General features: G+C 35.9%; 2 protein-coding genes across 2 annotated transcripts; one reads left to right on the top strand and one right to left on the bottom strand.

The window, feature by feature from the left end:
• The first annotated feature begins 222 nt into the window (after window positions 1–222).
• Window positions 223–19,470, top strand: LOC126753131 (thioester-containing protein 1 allele R1). Its single transcript, XM_050464333.1, has 20 exons — window positions 223–949; window positions 9,443–9,620; window positions 9,688–10,166; window positions 10,282–10,612; window positions 10,706–10,894; window positions 11,074–11,168; window positions 12,213–12,324; window positions 12,461–12,607; window positions 12,661–12,784; window positions 12,851–12,988; window positions 13,045–13,452; window positions 13,514–13,645; window positions 13,736–14,154; window positions 14,240–14,587; window positions 17,435–17,612; window positions 17,675–18,030; window positions 18,096–18,271; window positions 18,347–18,470; window positions 18,540–18,693; window positions 18,771–19,470. The coding sequence occupies exons 1-20, from the start codon at window positions 846–848 to the stop codon at window positions 18,995–18,997; spliced, it is 4,419 nt and encodes a 1,472-aa protein (XP_050320290.1). The 5' UTR covers window positions 223–845; the 3' UTR covers window positions 18,998–19,470.
• Window positions 19,368–23,859, bottom strand: LOC126753134 (uncharacterized). Its single transcript, XM_050464335.1, has 8 exons — window positions 22,885–23,859; window positions 22,525–22,780; window positions 21,995–22,464; window positions 21,629–21,922; window positions 20,323–20,414; window positions 20,113–20,258; window positions 19,888–19,976; window positions 19,368–19,813 (listed from the first exon to the last, which is right to left on the bottom strand). Exons 1-8 carry the CDS (start codon window positions 23,806–23,808, stop codon window positions 19,520–19,522), a joined length of 2,565 nt encoding a protein of 854 aa, XP_050320292.1. The 5' UTR covers window positions 23,809–23,859; the 3' UTR covers window positions 19,368–19,519.
• Between the last annotated feature and the right edge of the window lie 821 nt (window positions 23,860–24,680).

Raw genomic sequence — 24,680 nt, 5'->3', positions numbered from 1 at the left:
AAACCATGGACTAAAACCCCACTACGCAGACGTCAAGTCATTATAAACTTTCCGTCGCAAAAGTTTCAACTGAAAAAGCTTTCATCACACAGTAGCTTGCGTATCGAGTTAGCCAAGTAACTACTGTTAAAAAAGCTCAAGCAAAGCAAGCTCAGCTTAGCTGCTTGGGATCCAGTTTCGTTGCTAACACTTAACATGGTCAAAATCAGTATCGAAACTGAACGCAACAAGCGCACAACAAAGAAACCCGCAAATGCGCTGGCGCAAAGCAAAACGATAGTGACGGTGTTAGTGACCACTAGTAAATGCGTAGAGAGTAGAGCAGCAGTGAATGTGAATTTAGCTATATATGAATGTGTTACAAAATACACCTATTGCAAAATACATACAAGTATATGTGTATATAGTTATATATATGTAATGTAGGGATGCAAGCAAACGCATACTAAATAAGTCAATGAGATTGCCCAATATTAAAAGGCAAATTGTGAATGGTGAATAAGTCAATGAGCGTAGAAGTGATCGCATCATCGCATCAATTTAACAACAACAAGCGCACGCTTAATATGTGCACACACACACGCACACCTACAATCACAACACTGCACAAGTAACTTAGAAACAAAAACAAAAAACCGACCACAAAAGCGTCAGTAAGACATTAAAACCCCTAACAATATTTTATTGCAAAAACAATATTTGCATATACATATGTACATATGTATATCCATACATATATATCCAAAATATAATCACTACACCTACGCAAAAGCATCGGTTGTAAACGACAACAAATACATAATTGTGAATAGTTAGTGCAAAAACAAAAACAACAAAACCAAAATATGTTATGTTATCAGCGTAAAGCGTCGCTGAGCTGCTTCACCTCTGTGCTCTTCGTCTTCATCGCAACGTTGCTGCATTGGACACAGTTGACCGCTGGTCAGGGGTTAGTAAATTGTTTTACAAAACATTAACCATATACATGTCTATGTACTTCTGTAAGCTTATGTGTGTGAGTTAAAATTGTGTAAAGAAAACGCCAAGAAATAAATGAATGAATGTGCCGAGTGCTCGTTTGATGAACAACTTGTTATTTCAGTGAGTGCACGTAGGTGTTAAAACTCACATTCCTATGGCCAAATGAATATACAAGTACTTTGTTGTTACAGCTGCTAGCCAAGTTACATTGCTCGAAATTAGTCACTTTGCTCGTTGATTTTGTCTATTTTTCTATTTGTTCTTCCTGATAAATTTGCAATGTGCACATTTCTCAAATAGTGTCGTTATTACGTATTTATTTAACATTGAGTCACTCTAAGGTTTTACGAAACATCGCAAACATTGCTTGTTGGCTGGTTTTTGGTCATGAAGTGATCTCATACGGAGCGCAGCACCTCGCATTGTGCACAACAGTTCGGCTTTTGCAGCATGCTTTGACGAAACAAAAGACTTAAGCGACAAACGAGCAAATTGAGCGCAACAAAAACACCCAAAAAGAAAAACCAAAGCAAGAAAGCGAAAATGAAACAAATGCAGAAAAACAAGAACGGAAAGTAACATTAGTAGTGCTATGGTTTATGAATCGGGCGAACATAATGCTAGGCCATACTGCCACCAAAACTTCAAAATATAAACTTAAATTGCCATGGGTTAAATTTAAACATGATTTGTTTATGTTACAATCGACAAGTATAGAAAATTGTGTTACAATATACAAAAAAGCCTACAACAAGTGTGCGGTCAAGATTATGTAACGATGCGATCCGTTTCGAAAATTCTATGTAATGGTTTTTCTAATCCAATTTTTCATGTTTTCTTGCTTTCTGTGATAAAGAAAGACTTAAAAAAATGCATGCCATATTTCAAGTAAATTGGCTGAAAACTTCAGTTATTATGGCAACTGTATCGAAAAAGTATTTTGGCCCAGCTGCTGTTACATTAATGGGTCAGTAGGGTAATCTTTTTTCAAAAAAAATTTTTTTTTGCATTTTCTTTTCCTTTGTACCCTTAAAATTAATGTAGAAACCATTTCCTTTACCATTGGAAGGTTTCGAAAAAGGCCCAAAAATAATAATACCGATAAGACGATAACCATTCACGTACTTTTTAAGAATAAATTGGGTTTTTGTGTTTCAGATGATCCAAACATAAGAAATCGTGTCCGCCAGTGAAAAAAAGCATCTCATTCACCTAGCCATTTCTCCGACAGATGTCATCAAAGAATTCCGAAAAAATTTGTTTATACACGATATACCTCATGATATGTGAAAAAAGTTCTATTATAGAAAAAATTAAAAAAAAAAAATTAAAAAAACAGGCCAGATTACCCTACTGATCATACTATCGCTGGCAACTGCAAAGCCGAAGAGCTAGCCATAGGGGGGAATGAGACCTCCATTAGCATCCTGCATTCTGGCACTGGACCAATGTATCTCGCGTGAGCTTAGCAGATGTTGATCGACGACTAGCTATTGAGTCACTGCGAGATTCTTTTGGTCTGGATTAGAACTAGGAAATCTCCTGAACTACCTGCCTTTCATCTTGCCGCAACGATAGGAGCTCTTACTGTACACTGTTCAATAGATATTCATATATGGAAGAGCGTGAGGTGGAAACCACCACACACTTTCTCCTCCATTGCCCAGCCTTTGCAAAACTGAAGTTGAAACATCTCGGCAGTCTTAACTTCGGCGAACCGGAAAACATGGCCGAACTTGACATTAACCATCTCAAGAAATATAGGAGATTTAGGAGAACGAACCGGACAGCCTAGATCCAATTGAGATCTCTGTTAAAACCGACCTCTTTACCTAACCTAATTGGCTTTTAAAAATGTAAACTTTTTTTCTCTGAACAATTTTTATCAGAATCTGTGTGGAAATGTTCTTCGAAACAGCTGAGCCAAACGCATTATAAATTTCACACGCTTTTCCTAGATATATTTTTCAAATACTGATCGATGTTATAACATATTTATTAATAATTTAAATTTTTTAAGCCCTCTGAAGTGTAATTTTTTTGACAAATATTAACTCTTTGTGAAAATTCAATATTTTGACTTGTTCTTTGATTATTACCCATATCAATCTACAGTTATAATAATTTTTTTAGATTATAGGATTTTAGATCATTTTAAGCAGAAAAATCTTTCTCACCGCAGGCAACATATTTTCGGTGCCCTCCTGGAGATCGGTTATGAGATAAAGAAAATCCAAACATTTTTTTTAAATAAATCACAAATTTTTAAACTACATTAAATTCAATTCTGTAAATGTGGATTATTTATTTATTGAAAAACATGCCACTTTAAAAAATTTTTACGAAAAAATCATTTTATAGTACTTGCAAGAGGAAAAACCACTATTTGCTATAAAGATGATCCGATTTTTGAATTTTGATTTATCAAAGATAATTAGCACTGTGTTACTATTTTTGTTCAATTATTGTGTAAGAGATGAGGAAGAGCGCTATAACGCTGTCCATAAGTTCGGTATCCATATGTTCGGAAGTAATGGATTATCTGTTCGACTAAAATGTATGAAGTTTTGCACTTTTACCTAAATTACTCATATAACATAGGTGATGGATAGGATTTATCACTCGGTTAATGATTATTCAATATACATACCTGTAGCTTGCATGCTCAGCAGCCACTTAGTAGCAAACAGAGATCTCTCATTTTATCTATATAGTGTATAATTTAAAGTAACCAATTTATTTTTTTTTCTGAAAAGACTTTTTATTCTGAACACATTTATGAAATTGTTATTGAAGAGCTTTACGCCTACATGATGAGTTAAAAAAAAAAACAACCACAAACTATGCGCAAAAAGTCATTGAAACTTGACTTTAATGGGAATGCGTATACTTCATTCTTATAATTGCAAATATCATGAAATCCATGTAGGTTTATTTTAAACAAACGCATACACATTTTATATATATTTCTGCTAAAATAACTTTACGTAATTAACTGAGGTGCAAACAAAGTTATGTGCATATTTATATATGTATGTATACTATATAATAGCTGCCTACACCTGTTCGAAATATTTCAGACTTCGACATTTCGGATAATCATGACGGCTTCTAAATTAATTATTTTTTAATTTAAACATTTCTAATTGTAAATTTTGTACGAAAGCTACATAAAGTTGTTTTTTGCTTTTGCAATATTTTTTATACACATATGTATATAAAATCCATTTAAATATATATATATGTATATATCATTATTTTTGTTGTAATAAATTAAAAATTTGCATATGTACTAGGGTGTTTCATTTAAATTTCGTGGGCACATGAAAATTGTGTTTTTTGTGTTGAAAGTAAAATTCTCTGAAAATTTGACTTTTGACTTTAAGTACTTCCTTTCCGATTTTTAACATTTTTCACATACTATATTTTTGAAAAAAAAAACAAACAACCATTCTGTCAAAAAACTTCCAAGGCAAAAGTTGTAAGAAATTAAATTTTGGACAAAAAAGTGCTTTGATTCAGAGATATAATAAAAAACATTAAAACAATTAAAGGTTTTAATGAAATTTATATAAATGTTTCTAATGTCATTGTTATGTATATATTGGGTAAAAAACATTAAAACAATTAAAGGTTTTAATAAAATGTATATAAATGTTTCCAATGTCATTGTTATTTAACTATTGGGTAGTCGAAAAAGTTTTTTCGTATTTTATCAATAGATGTCGTTGTAGTCGTATTTCTCCAGTGCTACCAATCACATTGTGTCATACCATATAGTGTTGGAAAGATGAGATTTAAAGTTTCATTTCACCAAAAAAGAAAAAGTTACGGCTATTCAAGGATGAGTTAAAATATAATGAAGAAATTCGTGTAACACAACAATGGTTCGGTCGCTTCCGTTCTGTAAATTTCGAAATTTCGATTTACACTGATGCAAGTTTTAAGCTGATGGAATAATGTCTCTAGCGGAAAAATGGCAAAAAGTGGCCGACAAAATGTTGTTCATTATTGTTCATTACGAATTTAAAAAAAATAAGTGGAAATTTGATTAGAAATACGAAAAGATTTTTTCTACTACCCAATATTTAATGATTATTCTACAAAATTACAAGCTCATAGCGTTTTAATTGAAGGCAGGCAACCGGAATATAAAATAACAGAATAAAAGGTTTTATGTGAGATATGTGATATAGTTGTCCGATCTTGCCGATTGCGACAAATGATCAATAGTACCTCAAACATCACCTTTGTGTTAAATTGCACTCAGATATCGAAAAAACTGACGAAGAAATTTTTATAATTCTGAAAACTTAATCTTCACCCCAAAAATCACTGGCTCGAAACAGGTGGTAGACCCGTATCTTGTAGGCAAAGGTGTTCAGAATGTTCCGTAGAACATTTTACGCATAAGCGTTTTAATAGAAAATACGACCCGCTCTCATGTATGTATGTATATGGTTTTACTTGCATGCATATATAAAACCGAAATTGATTATTAACTTTAATTGGCCATAACGATTTCTTTTTCTTTTCGCAGATGTTGCAAAACTCGCAACTTTACTCTTTTTAGTGGGAAACATAATTAATGTCTTCTTCTTCTTCTTACATAATAGTTAATCCCAACGCTTACGGCACCTGTGACCAAAACTATTTTTGCTGATTGTTTTGTCAAACCAAAAAAAATATGACAAATAAAACTAATTATGCAAAACATATGTATGTAGATATGTACTTTCCAGCTTCTGAAATATTTAACGTGCTGAAATATTGGTGAAATTTCTTAAAAAAATACTTTTCGAAATTCATTCCATAACTAACTTTTAACGCTTGACCTAATTGTACTTATGTAATCCGCATATCTCATATACTATACAAATACCTGCAAAAATGTAACTATTGCCAGTTAGGACTTATCTTTTCCATTTTCGAACAATCCTACACGTTCTGGTCGCATTTTCGTTCCGGCTGCTTCCTACATAGCTATTTTGTGCTTACTCACATACAAATATATGTATGTTTATACATTTCTTTTTAAGTAGAAAAACGCCAGCGCTATGTCTACTATTACGAGTGGCAACTAATCTGACCAAAAATGTTGACGAGTCATAGATACATATGTCCAGTTAGAAGACCGCTAAAAGCTGCAAAGTAAAAGCAATGAAAACAAGTACAGACAGCACACACGCATACATATAAGTAGATAAATGGCAAAAAATATAGGTACAAGTATAATAAGCATGTTCACACACAAATATGTATGTATGTATTGCAGACTGGAATTTAGCGCACACAAAAAAGTAATAATTAAATACGTTTCCTTTTGGTATTGCTGTGGGAAAAATATTTTTGGTAAAAAACAAGCTTAATTAAAAACCTAATAAAACATTAGCATTACAGAAATAGTATGATACACTGATTTTACGATAAAATAGTTTCCATATAAGTCGCTTTGTATTTCTGCATTATGCTATAGTGGAACGATCAAATAAAAAAGTTTTCTATTTTGAACTATTTTAGAACTTGATTTTGATCATTCAGTGCGTATGGTAGGTATATGCTATAGTAGTTGTAAAGCATTCAGAATATTGGTATGGTAGCTAAAAATGGAAAAGACATTAGTGGTAGGGCGTATAGAAAGCATACAAAGATCTGTAAGTATATGCATCAGTGGAGCTCTTTGAACAATGCCAAGTCAGACAATAAAAATCATTTTACATTCACTGTCAACAGACTTGTTCTGTAAGCAAGTGGCAACGAATTCAGCCCTTAGATCAAAGGGATGCTCCCAATTAGTCGCCGTTCATAAGGGCATTCTCAGTAAGTTCCCGTTTCTACCCAATACCACGGATTTTCGTAATCCTATAGAATTCAACTTAAATTGAGTCTCCACGAAAGAGTGAGAAAGGGACTAGGTGGATAAGGGCGCAGGGATAAGCATCTATACGGATGGGTTCACACTACTTAATCCAGTGGTGCCTTTTCAACAAAATTATATACGAAAATTGTCTTCCATCTACCAGGACACTGCAAGGTTTTCTAAGCAAAGGTCAGAGTTATTAAAGAAAGCCTTCTTAGTCTGACAAGTATTGTGTGCACATAAATGAATATATTTATATGTAAAGATAGTCAAGGGGCTTTGGATTCACTAACATCTCTTAGGGTGCAAAAATGCTTTGATCTCTTAGTGGATCTAGCATTATATTTTACGATAAACCTGCAATAGATATTCCTGTTAACTGTGAAGCAGATGAAGAACAGCCACACCCTACAATCAGACCCCGGAGAAGAGGAAATTCACATGCCTCTGGACACTCGTGAATGGGATATGGGTCGCATATGTCCACTATTGAAAAGGAATGACATAAGAACTCTTAAAGGAGCGCCAACAGGTCACCATCTAATTGACAGACATATCAGCAAATTGGAAACACCATATACTGACTATTGTACAAGCTGTCAGGAGGTAGAAGAAAAGGAGACTATGGGAATATATATGGAAAAATAATAATTTATAATGATAGCCTTCATCAGAAGCACGGAGTGGTTCAGAGAAGAGACTATATATAGACGATTCACGTTTAAAGTGTTCAATTAACTCAAAACGGTTTCCCAGGAGTAGCCATTTGAATTTGCCAGAAGTCAGAAGAAGTGGAGGTTGCGGCACGATAGTGGTTGAAAATTTGACAAAAAACTTATCAAGAATCAATCCAGTAGCGGTAGTGCATTATCGTGGTGCCAAAAACCAAGTGTTGTCGGCCCATAATCCCGACATCTTTTTACGAAAAGCTTCGCGCATGGCACATAACACTGAAATAGTGATATCTACTTAACTCCATCTATGTATATATACTCGTATACCTTCACTAAGGCATGAATATTCATTTCTTTCTTCAACTAATGAATCATGATCATTATAATGGTTGTTTACCATGTGAACAATAATTTGTATATACAGTACTCAAGACGCATATGTTCACAGCCTCGCGCACAATATTTTTTGCATAATTGTGGTAAATATAAATGTTTGTGGTTACTTCCGCTTCCGTGCGGACTTTTATTGTGGTAATTTAGATATGCAATATAAAATAAAATGTAAATTGCACATATACAAAAGCATACATATGTTATCCAACAAAGGCAGGGATCCAAAAGTCTTCAGGCAGCTTTGAACGGCTAATGGATTTTGAGAGCCTCTACAATTTAAACACTTTTTTTTATTGATTCCCCACTCAATGTTAATTCTTGCATAAAAATTGAATCCCATCCAAAATATTTTGCAGACGCCAGAACAAGTAATAGTCCGAAGACTCCAAGTCTTGAGAATGTTGTCGATGTGATAGCACATCCCAATCAAGCTGCAAACACTTTTGGCGAGTCTTCAATCTTGTATGAGGTATCGCATTATCCTGGTGGAACCCTACACCTTTTCCTTTGTTCAATTCTGGCCACTTCTGTTTGAGTGCATCACACAATTTGTCCAGCTGATCGCAGTACACTTCAGAAGTAATTGTGGTATTGTCGAGCAGAAGCTCAAAATAAACGATTCTTTTGATATCACACCACCAAACAGACAACATAAGTCTTTTTTGAAGTGGTTTGAGCTGGTTCATCGTTTAGACCATGATCTTTTGCGCTAACATAACATTTATTTGGTGACTATATGTCTTCGAAGTAGTTTGAGTTCAAGACTATAATTTCTTGCGCTTTAAGTTCTTGTAACCAACCCACTTTTTGTGGCCAGTAACATTGCGCTTCAAAAATTGACCATTTCTTTGACGTTTGCAAATATGACAAAGTAAATTATTTTCTGTAAGAACATAAGGAACCCATAGGTATATCAGGCTTCGAAATTATTCTTAGACATTTCATGTGCTTGTGAATGTTCGCGTTATACACAAGTAATATTTTAGCAGTTTCCCGAGTTGTTATGCGATGATTTCCATCATAATTATTTTATTTTAGTCACATCGGCTTCAAGAGTGCTTCCAAAACGTGGTGCAACCTCAAAATCGAAATTGCCGGAGTAAAATTTTGCAAACCGATTTGGCATTGATATTGATTGTAAAACAGCGAAATATGCCAATAACGCTGTTATATATCTTCCATTTTCAATTGGCCACCAAACAAATACTATTCCGAAGTATTTAAGAACTTTGTTTTACAAATAAGCCCTTCTATATCAGCTGTTAAAATATGTAAAGGTAAAGCGGCTAGGTGTAAAGTTGGAAGCGAAAAAATTCAATAAGATCAACTGTTGTCATCAAACTAAACTTCAAATTACTGTGAATGACTTCCCGAAATACTGCTTGAGTTTGCAGTTCTAAGCCTGTTGAACAAATCCGTAAGGTTTTTTTATCACAGACACACTCGGAATTTTGTAAATGTAATCCCTTTTAACTTTAAATAAATAATAATTATACGAAAATTATTTAAACTTTATTTTCTTTTTTGCTTACAGTATTTATTCAATAATTGCGCCCAACACGCTGCGACCCAACGCACAATATCATGTAGCGGTGAGTGTACATAAAGCGCCCGAACCAGTCAAAGTAAAATTGGGTATAATCGGTAGCAGTTATACCGACTTCAAATTCGCGGAAGTGCGACCATACTCCACGGAGTTGGTGTATTTCGAGGTAAACAAACGATTTTCACTTTTCTGTACCTTATCACTATCAAGAATACCTTCAATCCGCACATTAGATACCGGCACTAAAACGTGATCGCTACAACTTAACGGCTGAGGGTCTGAGTGGCGCTATATTCACCAATGAAACGCAGCTCAACTTCGACACAAAACAGTTCACAGTATTGGTGCAAACCGACAAAGCAATTTATCGGCCTGGGGATTTGGTGCATTATCGTGTGCTCGTATTGGATGCCAATTTGAAACCAGCACGTAATACCGGACGTGTGCATCTAATAATACGGGATGCTGGCGATAATATCATACAAAACTACAGAGATGTACGTTTAACAAATGCCGTTTATAGCAATGAGCTACAATTGTCGGACTATCCGAAAATGGGTGAATGGTCGCTGAATGTTGAGGTGATGGAGGAGTCACACCGTGGTACATTCGAGGTGGTTGAATACATATTGCCGAAATTCGTGGTGGACATCGATACAGCAAAACATGCGATCTACAAAGATGGCAAAATTCGCGCAAACGTCAAGGCAAAGTAAGTAAATGTGTTGTCATCAAATCGTAGCGCAAAAAAACACCGTTTGATCGTGTGTTCTTTTGCAACTCGTTTAACAAAGAAGCGATTAGTATAAAAATTGGTTTCCTTCTAGTTATGCCTACGGTGAACCAATTAAAGGCGAGGCTACACTCTCCATTTACCCAACCTTCTTCGGTTCGTTGCAACCGTTTGTCAATGATTTGATTACGAGAAAAGTGGTGCCCATTGACGGCAATGCCTTTTTCGAATTCGATATACGCGACGAGCTCAAACTCAAGGAGGATTACGAACGCGAATATTTGTTGGATGCGTTAGTTGAAGAAAAGTCCACTGGTTCGGTGCAGAACTTCTCTACTGTGATAACGGTGCATTTAGATGCATACCGTGTTGAGACTGTACGAATTCCTAGCTATTATATACCGGGTGTGCCATTTGAAGTGACGGTAAGTAAATACAAACGGGGGTGCTGAAATAGAGCACAATGCAGTCGATAATAAATATTATAAATAAATAGAAATATTAAATTTTGATTTCAGGCAAAAGTTGTACGCAATGATGGTGCTCAACTCAAAGACTTTCCACCCGAGGCGACAGCATATCTAACTAATGTCTATGGTAGCAGTGAAATGTACAATAAAACTGTATATGGTATCAATACGAATGGTGAATTCAAAATGAAATTTACAGTGCCAGAAGGTGATAAGGATGAATATCATTCCGTTATTGTAAGTTGTGGGTAGAAAGCAATGATGAAAAGACGGTTTAGAAAGCAAAAGTAAAAAATGTTATTTCTAGTAATCATTACTAATTCAAAGAACAAAGATTCGAAGTTTCTTTCTTCGAGATACATATACATATATGTATATATATAGTAGAATTTAACATTCAATCTTCTTCTCCACAGGTGAACTATATTGGCATTATTACGGACGTAGGGAAAATACCACGTAAACACTTGCATAGCAAAAATTATATTACCGCAAAAATATTGAATGACAAGTAAGTAGAAAGAAATCAATATCCATTTCCCTTCTGATCAGAAATGTCCATGCTGATCAGAAAGAAGTATTTTAGAATGCCAATTTTTCTCTTCATTAAGTTTGTCCGTTCCTCTCTATATACCTGAATTAGTTCCTCAGTTTTTGAGATATAATTCGGAAATTTTGCACATGTTTTTTTCTCTCCAAGAAGCTGCTTATTTGTCAAAACCATTTATATTGGACCATTATAGGCCATATTAACTAACCGACTAGCCCAGAGTGAACCCTAAGAGGCCATCTGAACTACCGGCTTTTAGTAAAGTCAATCTCTCCGCAATTTTATATGTTCTGACTAACACTGTACAATGGGTTCGGCTACGGTGAGGCTAAATATTCAGTCGGATGTTCTTTGCTAAAGCTGTTTAGAGGTAGAATTGTCTAGTCAATATCTTTTTTGTCCGGCTTCTGCTACACTGAGATTGAGATATCTCGGTAGACACATCTTTGGCGAACCTAGCGAATAGTCGATTTAATATTAACTGCCTTAATTTTGTGGTTAGCTCAAAACACTTTGTCGATCTATAACGATCTTGTGATCCTCTTTTAGGAGTTCGCGGGTAACACAAAGGACGAATATCCATTCATGATTAACTTTTTTTTGGATCAACCCTACGACCTAACCGATCAAAATGAAGTTCTTATATGGAAAATTTTTTTAATTGACAAGTTATCTTCACTAAACGATGACTACACCTCTGGACTTAGCAAGCGAACTCCATCTGGTATCGCAAAGTACCAAAATGGTCTATGCGTGTCTTATTGGTCTACCAGATTGACCTAACCTAACCTATCATGAAGAAATAATGCTTAAATTATTATCCAGAAAGTGGCAGAAGCTCTCAATATATTGTTCCATATTCTATGGCTCTCATAAAAACTGACCGATCAAAGTCAAGCATAAGATCTTGTATACCATTTTATACTATAAGAATTGCATCTGTGAAGGATATTATAGCTTTGGTGAAGCCGAAGTTAACGTTTTTTTCCGTTTCTTGTTTTTTAGGCCTATGATAAACCAGGATGTCGCGGTAGCTGTTCGTTCCAATGAACCCATGAAATATTTTGTGTATCAAATTGTAGGGCGTGGCGATATTATAACATCTCATGCTGTTCAGGTACGAACTTTATATCTATATAAAATTTAGGAATATTCATTATAACCAATATAATCATTTTTAAATGAATAATATTATTAATATACATATACAAATGCATTCAAAATAAATTAATAATAAAATAAACTACTTTTAGGTGGATAACAGCAACTATCATACTTTCAAATTTTTGGCCACATTCGCTATGATGCCGCGCGCCAAGCTCCTCATCTATATGGTGGTGAATGGAGAGTTCATCTACGACGAGCAAGTGATCGAGTTCGAGCACACTTTGATAAACAATGTGAGTAAATATAAAAAAATATTATTAATATTTATTATGAATTTCGTTGTTAGGTGCAAGTGGAAGCGCCGCTTAAAGCACCGCCAGGCCAAGACATCGATATAACAATCACAACAAAACCTTACTCGTATGTCGGACTAATGCTCGTTGATCAAAATGCGGCGAATATAAGAAAAGGTAAGCGATTTTTTTTCCTTTTTTAGCTCAGCTGAACTTATCTTAATATATAACTTTGCGTTTTAGGCAACGATCTCAGCTATGAGGGGCTAATGGCAGCGTTAAAAACCTATGAACTGCGCGATGTCAATACTCAAAGCGGTTCGCCTGGCAAAGAATCGGGCGTTATAACAATGTCGAATGCGGATTTCATAATCGAAAAGGGTAAGCACCTTGCAGTTCGTATGTATGGCGGTAATAGTCATTTTCGTCATTTCCAGAACCGGAAACCACACCGAATTTGTTGCGTGACTATGACGATGACGACAATAAGTTGACTACAATACGAAAGACTGATATCGGGCCAGCACATCACATCGAAGTGAACACTTTGGCACCGGGGAAGGGTCGTTACGCTTTCTCTTATACGCCCAAACCCTATTGGCATAATCCGCGCATATATTTGATGCATGAACCGGCGGACACTTGGCTCTTCCTAAACATGTCGGCGGGTAATGAGGGACGTACGACCTTACATCGTCGCATACCTAGTTCCATGACTTCATGGGCGCTGTCCGCATTTTCACTAGATCCAATAACCGGTTTGGGTTTGACGAAATCATCGAAAACACTGCAGTCATATAAGGATTTCTTTATTACCACCGAAGTGCCATATTCGATTAGAAAGGGTAAAGACGTTACTGCATATATCCATTTATTTCTATTTATCATAAATTTATTTTTACGTAGGAGAGACCATCGCTTTGCCATTCGTTATCACCAACAATAAGAACAGCGATTTGGACGTGGAAGTCACATTTTACAATACCGCGCAGGACTTTGAATTCCCACCACTCGACAGCAACGGCGATCCCACACCAAGTAAATAATGCACATCAATTTCGAATATAAAAATTTTGCACGCAACAACTCACCTACCGCAACATTTTCTAAACATCGCCTTTTTTCCAGAAATCGAATTGTATCGAAGTCGCAAAGTGCGTGTGCTAGCGCAATCTGTGAAACCTGTCGCTTTTATTGTGAAACCCAAACGTGTCGGCGCCATTAATGTTAAGGCTGTGGCCAACGCTCAGCTGGCTGCCGACACGATCGAAACGACACTACTTGTCGAATATCCAGGCGCAACGGAAACGGTTAATCACGGCTTCCTCTTTGAGCTCAGCTCAAGCCCACAAACCAAAACGAACATCTCCATCAAGGTGCCACGAAATGCAATTGCCGACTCAACCAAAATACAAGTGACTGCCGTCGGTGATGTTATAGGTAGTTTGCTGGGAAATATAGAGCATTTGATATTGCTGCCTACGGGCTGCGGTGAACAGACCATGGTGCACTTTATGCCCAACTTATTGGTGCTACGTTATCTGCAGGTAATAGTTACATCGAAAATAAGTTTTTACCAAATAAAACGTCTGATCAACATTAATTTGAAATGAAAATAATAATTTTTTTTAGCGCATCAGCCAACTGACCCCGGCCATTGAACAGCGTATCAAACACAATCTGGAAGTGGGCTATCAGCATTTACTCTACTACCGACATATGAACGGTGCTTTCAGCGCTTTTGGCATAGAGCAGAAGCAAGGCTCTACGTGGCTAACCGCCTATGTGGCACGTGCGTTACGGCAAGCAGCACCGCATATTTACGTGGATGAGGCGATTGTGAGAAGTGCTTTGGAATATTTAGTTAGCACACAAAATGCTGACGGCGGCTTCGAAGAGAGAGGAGATGTATTCGAGGATTTCGGTGATGAAGGCTTGAGCTTAACGGCATTTGTAACGTTGGCCTTTATGGAGAACGTGGTAAGTGAAATGAAGCGATTGATCGCACAAAATTAATTAATTTCCAAACAAAGAAAAAATTATGAAAGAAATAATAACAAAAAAATAAATAATAAAAATAAAAAATTATTGAAAATAAAAACAATTAAAATAAAATCAATAAATAAAAAAATAAATATTTTCAAAAAATATATATGTATAACAATTTAATAATATAAACAATTCCAAAAAAGTAATAATAATGATATAAAAAAACTAAATAATAAAAAATAATAAAAATTAATTCAAAAAATTATAAATAAAATAAATAATAAAAATTTAAAAGAAAAATAAATAATTATAATAATAAATAATCTCAATATATATAAGAAAATGAACAATTTCAGAAAAAAATAATAATGAAATACTATATAAATAAAAAAGTAAATAATAAAAAAACAATAAAATAATTAACTACAAAAAAAATAAATAAATAATTAAAAGAATAATTAAAAAAAACGTAAATAGTAAGTAAACCGACAAATCCAGATCCATAAGATTTGTTAGAAAAACGAAGATCATTATACGTAGTATATGGAAGTTGGGGTAGTATCGACCCGATTTCATCTATTAACTAGATATTATCATGCCACATACTAAAAAGCTATTCCTTGGGTTTTGAGCAACCTCACCTACAATCACCAATTCAATCCATTTTGGATACACAGAAATACGGATTTTGTCTCAATTTCAATTGTATATCTCACACATTGACCGATATTTTTAGTCAGAAGTCAACTATAGGTACCAAGGGGCTTCAATAGCTTTGATTGGATTTGGACGATTTTTGATCATGAGGTGGAATATTTTAAATGATTTATTAGTGCAAAATTGTATCCCGTTATTTTAGTTACATCTTGATTTGTGTACTGGAAGTGAAAGAAATAGGCGTGGTTGTTGTCCAATTTCGCCCATTTTCACACTGTCACTGTTATACAGCGGTTTTACACCTATTATAAGTAAGCATGTAGCAACAATTCGTTCATATGTACACATATGCTTATATACATAAGTACTTTTAGACATCTAAATCATGCCTTATCCGAAGATGATCTAAAGTCAAGGCTTTTCTTTAATGAATTTGTCAACAAACTTCTATCCTAAATACATAAATTTCTATATCATTGCCCTAATTCATACCAACGATTTCGGAATAAACTCTGTAAGAGAGGTCAAATTTCCTTATCGTTCATGTCTTCTTTATTGTATCTAACTCTGGATGTTTATTCCAAACTAAGGTACTAACCGATAAGAAAGAAGGGGCAGCAAACGAGCATTAAAGAGAGCGAAAAGTGAGGTGAGGAGAGCATCTCTTGAAAATTTAGACATAAACATTTAAGGCATCTAAAGCCATCAGATCTGGACTGCCGATTGTCAAAAAATAATTATTTAACAAAAACTATGTAACGATGTTCAAATTTAAAAGTGTTGGACTCGTAATAAATAGAGAAATATCTGGAAATCCTCCCACACCCCATTTCCACCCCCTCACTTAGGATAAAGAATAATTTTGACGATTTTCTCTTCAAAAACCGGCAATTTAGATCACATTTTTATTATTATAAATTTCTGTGTAAATTCAAATTTAAAATTTCTTTAATAAAAATGTGCCCCATATGATTCTGCACATTTCTGCATTTTTATATTTTCTCTACGACCAGTAGTTTAGAAGTTATAAGCATTTTTGTATTCGCTTGTATTCGGCGGCTGCTTGCTTCATGCTTCTGGTCGCCTGGTAGAAATCTGAGATTTTGGCACCAAATAGAATGCAATTTTTCTGCAGCGGCGGCGGATGCACCAAAAATTTGCGTGGGGCGTTGCATACGCAAAGGGGCCAAATTGGGAACACGGAAGCGGGGCATACCCGCGGACCGGAAACCGGAATAAGTCACCGACCGGAAATGAAGTAACGGTATCGCACTTCCGGTCTGACATCCAAACCGGAAGTTGCAAACCGGAAACGGATATATCTGACCGGAAACCGGAACTGAGCGCCGAGCGAAAATGGAATAACGGTCCAACAATTCCGGTGTGTACCCGAACCGGAAGCAGAACATGTTTCCGGCCGAGCAGATGTCCGCTTCCGGTCCACAACTTCCGCTTCCGGTGCATCCGTTTCCGGTTGGTGACTTCCGGTTTGGGTCCCAGACCGGAAGTGTGGTACCGTTATTTGATTTCCGGTCGGTGACTTGTTCCGGTTTCCGGTCCATGGGTATGCCCCGCTTCCGTGTTCCCAATTTGGCCCCTTTGCGTATGCAACGCCCCACGCAAATTTTTGGTGCATCCGCCGCCGCTGCAGAAAAATTGCATTCAATTTGGTGCCAAAATCTCAGATTTCTACCAGGCGACCAGAATCATGAAGCAAGCAGCCGCCGAATACAAGCAAATACAAAAATGCTTATAACTTCTAAACTACTGGTCGTAGAGAAAATATAAAAATGCAGAAATGTGCAGAATCATATGGGGCACATTTTTATTAAAGAAATTTTAAATTTGAATTTGCACAGAAATTTATAATAATAAAAATGTGATGTAAATTGCCGGTTTTTGAAGAGAAAATCGTCAAAATGATTCTTTATCCTAAATGAGGGGGTGGAAATGGGGTGTGGGAGGATTTCCAGATATTTCTCTATTTATTACGAGTCAAAAACTTTTAAATTTGAAAATTTTGTCCAGTTTAGGTGATATCTGGTTGCTAATAAAAACTGGTACAAAAATAATAATTCAAGAAAATAAATGATAACGATAAATAATAAAAAAGTGTTAATGGTTATCTGTGTACATAACATAAAATTTAAAATGTTTTAAACTCATTCCTCATTTCCACAGAAATCCTATCCCGAATACACGAATCTCCTCAACAAGGCTTTAGACTACCTAACTCGTGGTCTGGATAATTCTAACGATTTGCATGCAACAGCCATTGGTACTTACGTGCTATCCCGCGCCAATCACAACTCAAAAAGCGCTTTTCTGCAACGGCTCGATGCAATGGCCGTCAATGAAGGTTTGTACACCGCTGCAAATTTTCCACATCACCACCTATCTATTAACGGTAATTTCTTACAGATGGCAAAAAGTGGTGGAATAAGACAGCGCCAACCGCCGAAGGGCCCTCACCCTGGTACAATCGCACACGTTCGGTCAACATTGAGATCTCATCATATGCGGCGCTCGCGTTGCTCGAAAACAATCTGATCGGCGACGCTTTGCCAGTGCTGAAGTGGCTGGCGGATCAGCGTAATGTCTTCGGTGGTTTCGTCTCTTCGCAGGATACTGTGGTTGGCATACAAGCGCTGATGTCCTTTGCCGAACGCTTTTCGAGCCAAGCGAATAATGTACAGATCAATGTCCAATATGGACAGGGCGCGGAGACTATGCTTATTGTGAATGCGCAGAATTCGCTGGCGCTGCAAAGCTACGAGGTGAGTGTACAATTGATTATAATACAAAAATTTCTAGTATTTAACCAAAATTATTTCGGCCACAGCTACCCAATACCATAAAAAATTTAACCATATCGGCTACAGGGCGTGGCATGGCGTTCGCACAACTTAGTTACACTTACAATACGAATGTGACGAGCGCGTGGCCGAGGTTTGTGTTAGATCCGACAGTGAATCGCAACTCACATTCGGATTACTTGCATTTGTCGGCTTGTGCTAGGTGAGCGTTAAAGGAGTAAACTCAATTTTTTTAGGAAATTCTAACACATTTTTTTAATTTTTTTGCACCACTTAGTTTTGTGTCCGTAGAGGGTGATGCTAGTCGCTCTAATATGGCTGTAATGGAAATATATTTACCCAGTGGCTTTGTCGTCGACACCGAGACATTGCCTACCCTGGAATCCAGCGAAAGGATTAAGGTAATGACTGCATTACATTTTTATTTGTTTTCGGCTATCGAACTTTAATATATTCTAACGAATCTTCAGCGTGTGGAGACGCAACGCCGCAATACAGTCGTCGTAATTTACTTCGACTATTTGGATAGACGGGAGGTTTGTCCAACTTTGCATGCTTACAAAACTGTCAAAGTAACCGGCCATCAGCTGGTGCCAGTAGTCATGTACGACTACTATGATAATGGTGAGAACATAGTCCAAACATATACATACATATATGTATATTAGCTATTCATAACTAAAATACTATATCGTACGCAGCTCGTCGGGCGCGTCAATTCTACCGTGCGCCAAAATCCGTTGTTTGCGATATATGCGAGCATGCCAACTGCGGCACGCTCTGCGAGAAGGCGGAGAAGCGCGCATCTCGTCCCGTCGGTGGCAGTGATGGCGATGTGGAAAGCAGATCTGGCAATGCAGCTGCGCGCAGCATAGCCTCAGCGATCTTGCTGCTAACGCTGGCAGTGTTTGCAGCGAATTTGACATAACTGTTTAATTCAAATTGCAATATATACTAATTTTACAAAACAAAACAAAAAAAACAAATACAAAAACAAAGCTTTAACAATTACAACGTAACAACAAGTGATACTAAACAGTGTGCGGTGCTGTGCATAGAAGCACATTTGCAAACATTTTACAAAACATTTGGGAGTCATATAAGGTATGCATGTTAAGAATGTTGTTAAAAATTTATTTTGACAGATTAATATATATATAAAAGAAATGTAAATGAAATATGTTCATTATTACATTTGAAAATCGAATATGCAAACGTAATGTATGTATGTATATATACTATTAAAATGTTAACTAAATATGTATTTAGTAATATAAGCGCCGAACTACTATTGTAAAAAAACAAATTTCTAACACCGAAAATTTTCCACAACTTGCCCTAACTCAGTTCTTTCTATACAGAAAGAAATAAATATTTCTAATAATACTAAACTTAATGAAATTTACTTTTTTTTTAAGTCTTATGACACTCTAACGAAAAAGTCTTGAATTTACGTTTTTCGTTTGGGCTTTTTACTTTCCATTAGGCTCATTATGGTTTTGCGTAACTCCTCTGTTTCACTCAGCTCTAACTCGTAATTGCGTATTTGCTCATTTTTGTCCTGGATTTGCGCCTCCAACACGGATATAACGTCGTCGGATTTCTTCTTTGCATCCTTCTGTTCTTCGTAAAGCTTGTGTGTTTTGCTCAACTCTCGTTCGCGCTCGTCAATAAGACGTGATTTCTCTTTTATATCTAATTCGAAGGCAGCGATCGACTTTTTCAGCTTTTCTATGCGTGTTGCCTAAAAAATTAAAAACGAAAAGCAAAAAAATTTAAATCCATTTCAATACGGCGAAAGATATAATCAGTATTTACATTTTCTCGGGTATTGGTTAGCATTTTCTCTAGCTCCTTTGTTTTTGTAGTCAGTTCCTCCTTCAGCTCGCCATTCTCCTTTTGCAATACTAGAAAATATTTTTGAAGAGTTTTTAGATCAAATAAATAATTAAAATTGTTAAATAATTATGAAAAGTAAATATGATATATAATAAATATGCATATACATATATATATATAAATATACATTGCTTTTTTTATTACCTATAACTTCGGAGACTTTAACGGTCAAGCGCTTTTCGCTTATTTGCAACGACTCCGATTGTTCTGACAACTTTTTCATCAAACTCGCCAAATTGTGTTTCAAATTGTCTTTTTGCTGTTTCAAATCTTGACATTGCGTTTGTAAGCTGTAACCAAGTATTTATATAAATTAAAGTCCGTAATTATTTACATTAGGTTAATTTAGCTTACCCCTCTTGACTGACGTGTAGCTCGAAATTCATCATTTCATATTTTTGCAACTCAGCATTTTGCAAATTGATGCGCTGCGTTAAATTTGTGATCTAAAATTAAAAAAATTTATAAAAATAGTAAATATAATAATAAAAAAATAAAATAAAAAATCATAAAACCAAAAACAAAATAAAAAATTATAAAAAAATTTAATAAAATATTATTAAAAAAATAAACATAAAATTAAATAAAAAACAAGTAAGAAAGGGCTAAGTTCGGGTGTCACCGAACATTTTATACTCTCGCACGATAAAGTGATAATCGAGATTTCATTATCAGTCATTTACATATTTTTCAAATACCGTATGTGTAAAGTTTTATTCCGCTATCATCATTGGTTCCTAATGTATATATTATACAGAGAAGGCATCAGATGGAGTTCAAAATAGCGTTATATTGGAAGAAGGCGTGGTTGTGAACCGATTTCACCCGTACGTACGTGTCATCAGGGTGTTAAGAAAATATTATATACCGAATTTCATTGAAGTCGGTCAAGTAGTTCCTGAGATATGGTTTTTGGTCTATAAGTGGGCGAGGCCACGCCCATTTTCAATTTTTAAAAAAGCCTGGGTGCAGCTTCCTTCTGCCATTTCTTGCGTAAAATTTAGTGTTTCTGACGTTTTTTGTTAGTCGGTTAACGCACTTTTAGTGATTTTCAACATAACCTTTGTATGGGAGGTGGGCGAGGTTACTATCTGATTTCTTCCATTTTTAAACTGTATATGGAAATGCCTGAAGAAAACGACTCTGTAGAGTTTGGTTGACATAGCTATAGTAGTTTCTGAGATATGTACAAAAACTTAGTAGGGGGCGGGGCCACGCCCACTTTTCCAAAAAAAAACTGCGTCCAAATATGCCCCTCCCTAATGCGATCCTTTGTGCCAAATTTCACTTTAATATCTTTATTTATGGCTTAGTTATGACACTTTATAAGTTTTCGGTTTCCGCCATTTTGTGGGCGTGGCAGTGGGCCGATTTTGCCCATCTTCGAACTTAACCTTCTTATGGAGCCAAGGAATAAGGACAGACGGACGGACGGACAGACAGACATCCGGATTTCGACTCTACTCGTCACCCTGATCACTTTGGTATACATATATAACCCTATATCTGACTCTTTTAATTTTAGGACTTACAAACAACCGTTATGTGAACAAAACTATAATACTCTCCTTAGCAACATTGTTGCGAGAGTATAATTATAAAAAAAATCAAAAATCAAACACCTCAAATTCGCTACACATAACTTAACAACACCACTTACCTCCTCACTAGCGATTTCCAAACGCCTTTGCATGCAACTCTCAGAGCAGCTAAAAATTTCACTTTTGTAATTGAATAACTCAATAATCTGCGACATAGCGACATTCTGTAACTGATTGTTACGATGCGCGCTGCTTATCAGTTCAATCAGCGCATTTAGACGTTCTTCCATTTCCTTGCCCACAAACGTTTTGTGACTTTTCATTATAATATTCAACCTTTGCCACTGATCACTGTCTGCTGTGGAGTTATTATTGCCGCCAACACCTTTGTAGGGTGTCAGTTTCGAGATTTGCTAAGGATAAAAAAATAATACATATACATATATGTAAATAAACGAACAAAAATAAGGTAATCGACCACTTACATTTGCAACTTCGACCTGTGGGAAACGTTCGAATTGCGAAATTTGAAAAACGGCTCCGCACACCTCCTCACTGCCACCGACCATGGCACGTGCCAATGCATTTTGTATGGTTGCAAATTGCAGGAGCGTGCAACATTTCTCAAAATACGCCTTCTTCGCCACACCTGCGAAATTAATTAATAAAAGCAGGCAGTAGGTGTATTTTTCGATCTCTTCTGGTGTTGTTGCATTCAGCGGTATATCTGTGCGGCCACTGCTTATTAGCGGTGCAAACATTTTGTCAAAATATGACTCCGTTATACGTGATAAAACCAACTTTTCAGTCTTTGGGTGATGTAATAGCGATGATAGGAGTTGAAGGATAGCGGATATGTGGCGTGCGCTAGTTTCTGGTTTTTCGGATATACTAATTAATTGCACGATGTACGAGGGATCGCGTGCAATGCGTGCCGGTATCGACTCCTTAGGAACTGGGACAAAATTATTTCAAATAAATAAAAATCAACAAAAGTTTGTAAAGAGATAAATACCCAATGTTATTAAACCATTTAGTAAGTGCACAGTATCAACACCACATATATCGGAATCCAGCCACTTGCCAAGCAATTCAAATATTCTTGGTACATTTGAGTCCAGACTTATTACATTTTCTTGGCTATCAATCGGAGGAATTGTGCTCAGTTGTAAGATATAGCGTATCAGTCGGAAAATTAAACTTAGGCATGTATGCTGTTGCTTAGAGATGTGCTCTTCTGCATCTTCTATGAGACCGCAAGACTCCAATTGCTGAAATAATACCGATTAATATAATAAATCAAATTATTAAACGTAAATAAAAATAGATATACGACCGTTTAATATTATAAGTCAATTAAGTTAGAAATACATACGTTAAGTAGACGCTCCACATCTTCACAATAATGTGTATAGCTTAGCATTGAGCGATGTAGACACGAGTGTGACTTGGAATCCAGTAGAAAGTCAATTAAATGCTGTAAGTACGGCACGTTCCAACTTTTGATACATTCCTCAACGGTAGCAAACGTTGAACGTATAAATAACTCCAAATCTTTTTGATTCGGCGCATGCGTATCTTCACTGAGTATGATCAACATTTTACTTGCCAGCATACCAAAGCTTTGTATACGTTTCGTAAAATTTGAAATATTCACCGAACGTAAGAATAGAAACATCACCACAAAATTTTTGTAACACAAATTGATTAACACGGACAGCGCCAACTGTGCCAGGCTGTCCTCGCTTTCTTCAGTGGCTTGATATATTAAATTTACCAGCTGTTCGAGTAGAACTATTAAATATGGTTCCTCCCAGCTTATTTGTATGCCATATGTTAAATCCTGCATGAGCGTTAATAACTTTTGAATCTTCTCTTGTCCATGCGAACGTTTAAGCACAAAAGATAACAACGGTACGAAACGAAAATCCTGCACTAATGCGCGACGTGCGGTCAAATTGCGACTTAAATGTTGCAAAAGCGCGACGCAGGCCCACAGTGCATCAGAGTCTGCAGCTAAATTGCCCATCACTGCATGCAAGTCTATGAAAAGTTTGGATGTTTCCAATTGTAAGGGATTAAATAATTGAGGTTGCACAGTTGTGCTCAGTAAAGAAGCGGAGCGATTTAGCAATGCCAATGATTCGATAGTTTGTTGGTTTCGGTAATTTGTGGCATGCGTACAAAAATCGCGCACATAACTAAGCGCCTGCTGTGTGGCCGAATCATTTGCAGATTCACCAAGTGTGGTCAGAGCTGCGGCAGTTACACTTCCGTTTGCGTGCTTGGTAGGCGCCATCGTATGTTATATATATAAATAGGCAATATTGATAATCACTCTATAAACGTAAATAATACAAAAAACACAAAATATGTACAATTGCAATCAAATTTTAAACCAAAGAAACATACAATTATGAAATTTGCGCCAAGCTGTCAAAAATTCCAACGAATGAATGACAGCCAATTGAAGATAATGCAGTGCTACAGGGTGTCATCGAGAAGAAGAGATTTCTAGTGTTAACACGATTTTGATTCTTAATAATTATATATTAATTTGTTTAAAAAAAAAATATATCTTAACGACCCTAGTAAATAAATTGTGTTATTGAAATTTGGCTTTGCTTTCAAAAGAAAAATTAAAGGATACAGAGTGCTTAATAGAAATGAAAAATAAGTGTAAAGTAATATTTTTCGTACTGTACACACTTTCACGAATTTTACTTCGTATTTATTCAGAATTTGCCGCGTTAGGCGACAAAAAAACATAAAGCATGAATTTAGGCAGCACAGATGCTGTAAAGTATACTAAGTGTTAAGTTAAGAGCCTCTGCATTATTGCATATTTCAATGCAAATGCACATTTATGTATATATGAATGTGTGAATTTTTGTGAATAATTAAGAGCATTGTTTGGCGTAGGGATTTTTCTAAAAATAAAAACAGCGATGAACTAAAATTAAACAAGTAAGGGGAGAAAGTATTCGTGTGAGCAAAAAATTGAAGGATTGATGTATATTCTGCATATATTATGTGGAAAATATGCATATAAAGCAGCGTTAAGTCTGAGGTGGGCGTTGTGTTAGGCAATTTTTTTGAATTTTGTATCATAAATTTCTAATTACCTGTTGCTAATGGAGAGTGATCTGCTCAAACGAATATATGTAGGTA

This window comes from Bactrocera neohumeralis, chromosome 3 (assembly GCF_024586455.1).
Source record: "Bactrocera neohumeralis isolate Rockhampton chromosome 3, APGP_CSIRO_Bneo_wtdbg2-racon-allhic-juicebox.fasta_v2, whole genome shotgun sequence".
Classification (NCBI taxonomy): Eukaryota; Metazoa; Arthropoda; class Insecta; order Diptera; family Tephritidae; genus Bactrocera; species Bactrocera neohumeralis.
Note: the sequence above shows the minus strand (reverse complement) of the source record. Positions and strands in the feature narration are given on the sequence as shown.